General features: G+C 39.0%; 1 protein-coding gene across 1 annotated transcript; it reads left to right on the top strand.

Moving 5' to 3' along the window:
- The first annotated feature begins 738 nt into the window (after positions 1–738).
- On the top strand, positions 739–2575 carry LOC121783942 (WRKY transcription factor 71-like). Its single transcript, XM_042182128.1, has 3 exons — positions 739–1097; positions 1310–1456; positions 2165–2575. Exons 1-3 carry the CDS (start codon positions 799–801, stop codon positions 2502–2504), a joined length of 786 nt encoding a protein of 261 aa, XP_042038062.1. The 5' UTR covers positions 739–798; the 3' UTR covers positions 2505–2575.
- The last annotated feature ends 4919 nt before the right edge of the window (positions 2576–7494 follow it).

The raw sequence follows: 7494 nt of genomic DNA, 5'->3' as shown, positions 1-7494 counted from the left end.
TGATCATTTTATAATATTCACATAATTTTTAATGTTGGACGCCCGGAACTTTTTTTTTGTCACTATGAATCCTCTAATAATGTGACTCGCAAGTCGCAATGTTTCTTAAATTGATGTATATATCTATGTATAGTTGTTAACTAGTATTTTAAATTGCTTACTACTAATTACTTCTAGAGTCTATATTATAATAATTTCAATACGAAGACATTTGTATATCAATAAAAATTTAATTGACATACAAATACGTACCTTCGTGTTGACATCTATAACATAAACTGTATGTTGACGTAGTTAGTAGTTAGAATTAAATACTCTCTCCGTCCTCTAAAATTATAAATTATTTTCTTTTTTTTCCATCCCTTAAAAATGAAAACTTCCTATTTAAGAAATTTTTTTAATCTCTTTAATGAGGTTAAACTTATTTTCCACTAACATACTTTTCTTTCTATTTTTCTATTACGATTATCTTAAAATCCATATTTGTAGAGGATAGAGGAGTAGTTAGCACATGATCACATCCTGTGCGCCATGTATTGGGAAATCGACTATGTCAAATAAGCTCTTAATATAGGGAGTATAAAAAATAGTTAGAAATATTGAATCAACATGTGAACGATATGTTGTTACACAGTATACAAGAATAAAATAATAAGAGGTTAGAAAAATCAAACTACCGATAATATATAAATTAACAAACATGCAATTCTAAAGCTCAACCAAAATCTTCTCCTTGTCAAAGCTTTAAATAAAGAGACAAACCAAACCCTCTCTCTATTTTCACTCTCCACACCTCAAATGTCTCAAGGTCTATGCTACCGGGACGCCGCCACCGTCCCCTATTCCGGTGGTGACGGTCACCTCGAAATGTTCGATCCCTTGCCATACATGAGCTTCACCGAGATCTTGCATGGGCCCACCAATGACAATCCCCTCTCCGCCACCTATGGCCCCTCCAAAGAGGAGGAGAAGGCGGCCGGTGGAAGAGAAACCCCGGCCACACCCAACTCTTCCATCTCCTCCTCCTCCGACTCTAGTAAGAGTAAGAAAGAGAAGGAATCCTCCATTGTTAAACATCAAGAAAACTCCAAGAAAGAGTATGTTTATTTTATATATTTTTCTTTCTACTATCTATGGAATATGGATATAATTGATCAGACAAAGTATAGCTTATTTCATGATTATATTTTTTTTGTTTTTGAGTTGCCGAGGATTTGAACATGTGACCTTTGGCCTCCAACATTAACCCTTTTACCGCTTAGCCAACTCACACACACTAATAATGCTTATATTTGTAATTTTACAAAAGGGTTAGCAAAGGGAAGAAAAAAGGAGAGCAAAAGGAAAGGCAGCCAAGATTTGCTTTCATGACAAAGAGTGAAGTTGATCATTTAGAAGATGGATATAAATGGAGAAAATATGGGCAGAAGGCTGTCAAAAACAGCCCTTATCCAAGGTTAATATAATTTTAATTGTATCATTTTTAAGGCTCCAGTATAGTTTATTCTACTACTAATTTTGGAGTTTTTTTCACAACGGTTGAATGCGAACGCAAGAAATTATGAAGGTTGGCTAGTTATTTTATTTTAGTTAATAGTTAAATTATGATTGGTGTGTATTTAATTAATTAGTTTGTATGTGTAGTGTGAAGGCAAACTCTGATTTATGTGAACACTATTTTTTATAACAAAGTCATGGTAATAGTCCAAACCTTTTCTAGAAACTTATTATTCCTTCATTATCACGATCACCACTTTATCTTTTTCCCAAACTTTAGTTAAAAATCAAATTCTGGTGCAATGAATAATAAATCACGTTTTTATTTAAATGAAGATCTTTTGCATGCTTGGTTAATTATTCTACTAAGTACTACCAATGTCTACTACTATAATAAAGTATAACATTTATTACTTATAAATATAGAATTGTAATTATTAACTTCAGAATTTGATGCCCTAACAAGATATTATGAATTCTAATTAATAATTATACTATTACAAAATTAAGATAGAACACGAGAAATAAAATGAAGATGGGAAACAACCAAATGTGGGATACAAGAGTATAATTATAAGTTCATGTTTCTTGAGTTCTAGTATTTTATTTCACCATTTTATATAATTTGAGCCTTTTGATCATTTTATATTTAAAATATATGTCGCAGAAGCTACTATAGGTGCACGACGCAGAAATGCAATGTGAAAAAACGTGTGGAGAGATCGTTCCAAGACCCTTCAATCGTGATCACCACGTATGAGGGGCAGCACAACCACCACATTCCGGCAACCCTCCGCGGATTATTCGGGCCATATACGACGTTGGTGGGCCCTGCCCTTCCTCCAGAACTCTTGCTCCAAATGCCTCACCTCTATGGTGGGACTAGCTTTAATTTGTATAATCATCAGCTCCAGCTGCAACAATTTCACGAATATGGACTCTTGCAAGATATTATTCCTCATAGTAATATTTCCCAAAAGGGAGCCCTAGGAAATTTCTATAATTAATATGCTTTATTTCATATCTTTGTATACGCGTTTCAACACTCGCGGCCGGGCATGATTAGTTAGTACCAATCTTTATTAATAATCCGAACTTATATTATTAGTTTCTATAATTTACCAATCATTTTATGTTGTCACTTATAATTTGATAACTCTTGTTTGTTGGTCAATAGAGGCATATTAGTCTGTAATACATTTTATGATATGTGTTTCATAGTATGTTTTATGTGTTACTAATATGGTATGAAGTATAATATAAATTTGATACATATGAGGAATTAGAAGACCCTGCATATTGGGTGAAAGAAATCTAATCTATCAATTTAGATGTATATCTAGGATTCGTATCAATTTAATTAGATGTATATCTATGATTTATATCCATCTATAATATTCTAAAAGAACACTTAACTATATTATACTATTAATTAAATATTTTAATTCTTATTTAAAATAGAAATAGGGTACGTAGTTCGGGACGATCCGAAACAGAAAAGTGCGATTAACATGGGATGGAGGGAGTACAACACAACTTCAGAACTTTTGGTATTCACTGCTATAGTAAGAATATCGATCAACTGCTCTTTTAAACGTAATAAAGTTAATTCCACAATACCAGTCTTGATCTTCTCTTTGACAAAGTGTCCCACCTCAATGTGTTTGGTTCTATTATGTTGTACTAGGTTCTCCAAAATGTTGATGGATGTCTTATTATCACAAAACAATTTAAAACTCAGTTTCACACTTTACGCACTTCGAAACTCAGTTTCAATACTATATAATGCAACAACCTTATGCTTCTTGCTTCTCTACGTGACTGAATTCCCTCCAACAAATATATGAAGTTTCCTATATTGATTTCGATTCATGACTAAGAAATTTCTTTTTCCAACTATACCACATCATAATAAAGGTTGTTGCTTGATAAGTCGCATTCTAGGTCTTGGTTACTGGTCAGTATATGTGCATAATTTGGATTATATCTGCAAAACAGTTGCTAAAGTCTGCAGGGAAAGGGTTCCAGTCAGAAGGAAAGGTTTCGGATAACTCAGGTGAAAAGAGCACAAGAAGGGTGCAATACTGATCAGGATGCATGCAAAAAAAAAGGCTCGAGATGGAGAAGAAGGATTGCTGGGAAGGATCAACCACAAACAAGGGCAAAAGAGTCATTTCACGAAGAGGGTCTACCCTAAAAATCAAGGGCAGGCCTCCCTATAAAAGGAAGCCACTTGGAGAGAAAAATGGGATGGACATTCACACTTAGTGAGAGTATTCTCTCTCGGTAGATCAGTTCCTTCAGCATCGTCCTACATTCTTCTCATTCCTCGCCACAACCATGGTCACCTGAAGTTCCATCAGTCTGCCAGAGATTCGCCTTCCATCATTCTAGCCAGTTGTTCCGTAGTAGTAGCAGTTTCATCGCCCGGAGTGGCAAAAACAATCTTTATTTGCTTTCTTAGTTAATCTTTACTTGTTTCCTTACGTTGGATCTGTTGCACTTTCAGTTTCCGTTTGCTTTTGAAGTGTTTCGTTTAGATCCAAACGCCTTTTATGCAATGAAGTTGTTTTTATGCATTTCTTTTGGTTCGATTCTGTTTCATTCTGCCTAGGTAGCTTAGATCTAGCTGTTGCGGTAATTTCTAAGTGTTAAAAGCATGATTTCATTTGGAGCTGTTCGATCTGTGTTTGTTAGTTAAGTTGCTGCCTAGATCTAATTTCTGAAGTGTTTAAGTGCGAGATCTGATTTACGTGATTCTGCCACCTTGCATGTCATCCAGTATGTGTAGATCTTGATTTCGCTTGTTTCATCTTCGAATTTTCTGGTGTTAATTTGTGGATCTGAATTGTGAAGTTGTTAATCTGCAAATGTTATTCATGGAATCTGAGTTTGTTTGATTTCTGCATACTTGTTGAAGACGATAACATCCACATCCAAGTTTGGGACCACTTTTACTTTTTAGTTACTTTTTGCTTTTGTCCTTTGCTTTTCATGCTGGTACCCTACAGACCTGACAGTGCAGACTCCTAACTACCTCTTATTCTCTTATATTCCGTTAGCCTTTTATAGTAACTATCTACTTTCCACATGGCCCTGAAACACCTTGTCCCCCACTCTCACGTACACAGCCACATGTCGTTCACTTTCACGCCACCCAGTCAGTAGAGTACACCCTTTAATTCCCGTCTAGGTAGAATCTCAACCCAAGCGTGGTAGCTAACCAAACCCTTCCATAATATCACCACAATTACCAAAACGCATCATCTCTGTGGGATTCGACCCTTACCTCCACTATACTAATCAGTAGAAGTGGGTTGAGGAATTTCTTTGATAGCCAGGTTCAGGCTTAGCTGGGGTTTCTATCCTGATCAGTAGGATACATCCTCGCTTTACACGACACATGCAGTTCGCTCATCAAATGGCACCGTTGCCGGGGATGAATGGCGTTATTAACTGTTATTGTGTGTGATACTTTGGCGTATTAATTGTGTATAATTTTTCACTTTCTTTTTGTTTCAGTTTATGAGAAGCAGCTCGGCTTCTGACCATTGGAGACCAAAGATACTCCAACGAGGAACTATACTTGTGACCACTCGTTCTGGCCTGTCGACAGCCATGTCTGACTTAGGCACGAGTAGTGACGAAGAGCAGGACACCATAGAAGGAGGAATACCAGAACCGGTGCTACAATTGGAGGGTAACCCAAGGAGAATGGCTGCCCAGATGGATGAAGACCCAGAGATAGGGACGTTGAACGCGCATACCGAAGGAGAACCGCCGCAATCTATAGTTGTCACCCCAGGACAGACGGCTTGTGATGTGAAGCCCCATGTTATTGCAATTCTACCCACGTACTGTGGGAAGAGCTATGAAGGCCCCTACGAATTCCTTCATGAGTTCTGTAAGATTTGTAGGGCACAGAGAAGGCCGACAGGGGCGACCGAGGATGATTACAGATTGAAGGCTCTGCCGTTCATCCTAAAAGGGGAAGCCAACACCTGGTTCATGCGTCTGCCCCCTAACTCCATTGAGAGTTGGGCCGATTTCAAGTCAGCGTTCTTGGGCGAATTTTTTCCGTCATCGAAGACGAGTGCTTTGAAGAGAGAGATAACCAGTGTGAAGCAAGGGTATGATGAACCCTTGAGTGATTATTGGGCGAAGTATATGCGTCTTTTGGATGCATGCCCAAACCATCGTATGGCGGATATAGAAATACATCACACATTTTATGAGGGGATGAATAAGGCAACAAAATAATGAATCATTAAATGATGATAAACTTCAAAGGGAGAGTTACTAAGGCAATCCGCATCCCTGTCTCAATACCGTCTCTTAACTGTCTCATCCCTTCACTATTCATGGGCCCCACTGCACTTTTTACCCCATCTCTTAACTAAGAGACATCACATGCATCCCTCCATCTCTAAACCATCTCATCCCTTAACTATTCATTCAATTTCATTTTTTATTTTTATTTCCAACAAATTCAATTAATAAAAACACACTTGATTAAATAAAAGAAAATTACAATTTAAAATCCTAAAAAAATAAAAAAACACTTAATTAAAATCTTAAAAAAAATAAAAAAAGACATAATTTAAAATACTAGAAATTAAAAATTGCACACTTAAATTATAAAAACTACTCCGCCGGCGAATCATCCCCCGAAAGCGGTGGCGGTGCACCCAAGCTAGATGGAGGTGGAATACCAAGTTGACTTGCCAGATACTCAATGCCGGCAAGATGTGCTTGATATTGGGCAGGCGTCATGCAGGAAGTGTCAGCCATCGTGGCGGTGAAGTACATGGACATTAGGGAGCACGGCGCCCTTGGGAGCCCGCCTGACTTGATTTGCCTCGACCCCTACCCCTCCCTCTAGCCGTCTTCGCCGCCTTGTTCCCTTGCGACCGACGTCGTGTACCGGAGGAGCCTCCTGCATCGGACGTCGGGAACTCAACCTCTTGTGAGGCATTGCCTTCCCCGCCATCACTAGACGAGTATTGGCCACCCGCCGTATGCTTCGTGCGTTTCGAGCTCGAGCCCTTGCTGGAATCGACACCGCCAGCCCTCCTATCAAGATGTTTGACCGCTTCCCAAACATCGGAAAATTTGAACTCTTTTTTTGTGTAGAATTTAAAGACTCGCAAAGCCGCTCTAAGAATGTCGGCCCACTGGCTCCGCTTTGGTATTGCTCCGCTTTCCTCTTGTAGATCCCACAAAATCTTTTGACATCTCTGTCAGCTGGCTCAAAATGAGCGCGAAGCATCTTCTGGTTGTGGCTGAAGGCCCCCTTCGGCTTTTTTGCGTTGTATACTTGGGTGACCTTATCCCAAAAACACTTGCGGGTTTGTTGATTCCCGAGGATGGGATCGTTCGACGTGCTGACCCAAGCTTCGAAGTGAAGCATCATCTCCGCTAGTGTGTATGGATGACGGCCGCCATCCTCACCACCCTCCACCGCCTCCAAAGTGTGTTCCTCCGGAGTATCCTCCCTAATTTGGGATAATCCCTGCGTTTGCGTGCTCCTCGGACCTGAGGGACGATAGTATGCATCAACTGGAAAAGATGGTGGTTGGTACGCCGGCGTCGCCGAGCCTTGGGTGGACGGTGACGAACCGAAACCTGAAGCACCCAAAACATTGTACATGCTCCCCTAGTCGACAAACGCGTTGAAGTCGTAGCCGCCACCCTCGCCGCCGGAGTTTCCGTTACCGGACATTTTTACAGAAATTGGAGAGGAAAGAAAGATGATATGATAGTGTTTGTTAGAGTGTAGTGTTTGTGTGTGGAAAAAATGGTGGAGGAATTGAGTTATTTGTAGATGAATGTGGGAAAAAAGAAAAAGAAAAAAAATATGCAAAAAAAACAGTAAAAAAAAGTCAAATTTTTATTTATTTTTTATATATTTATTTTTTAGATTAAAAAAAATAAAAATAGCCTAAAAAAGACGCCCACTCGCAGAGCCGGCGAGTGGACGTCACGCCCCAACCGCTG

The sequence above is a fragment of the Salvia splendens genome, chromosome 21 (genome assembly GCF_004379255.2).
Source record: "Salvia splendens isolate huo1 chromosome 21, SspV2, whole genome shotgun sequence".
Classification (NCBI taxonomy): Eukaryota; Viridiplantae; Streptophyta; class Magnoliopsida; order Lamiales; family Lamiaceae; genus Salvia; species Salvia splendens.
Note: the sequence above shows the minus strand (reverse complement) of the source record. Positions and strands in the feature narration are given on the sequence as shown.

Coding starts and splice junctions, on each gene's coding strand:
- LOC121783942 (XM_042182128.1), top strand. CDS start 799: ATGTCTCAAGGTCTATGCTACCGGGACGCCGCCACCGTCCCCTATTCC. Junction 1,098..1,309: donor CAAGAAAACTCCAAGAAAGA/GTATGTTTATTT, acceptor ATTTTACAAAAG/GGTTAGCAAAGGGAAGAAAA. Junction 1,457..2,164: donor AAAAACAGCCCTTATCCAAG/GTTAATATAATT, acceptor TATATGTCGCAG/AAGCTACTATAGGTGCACGA.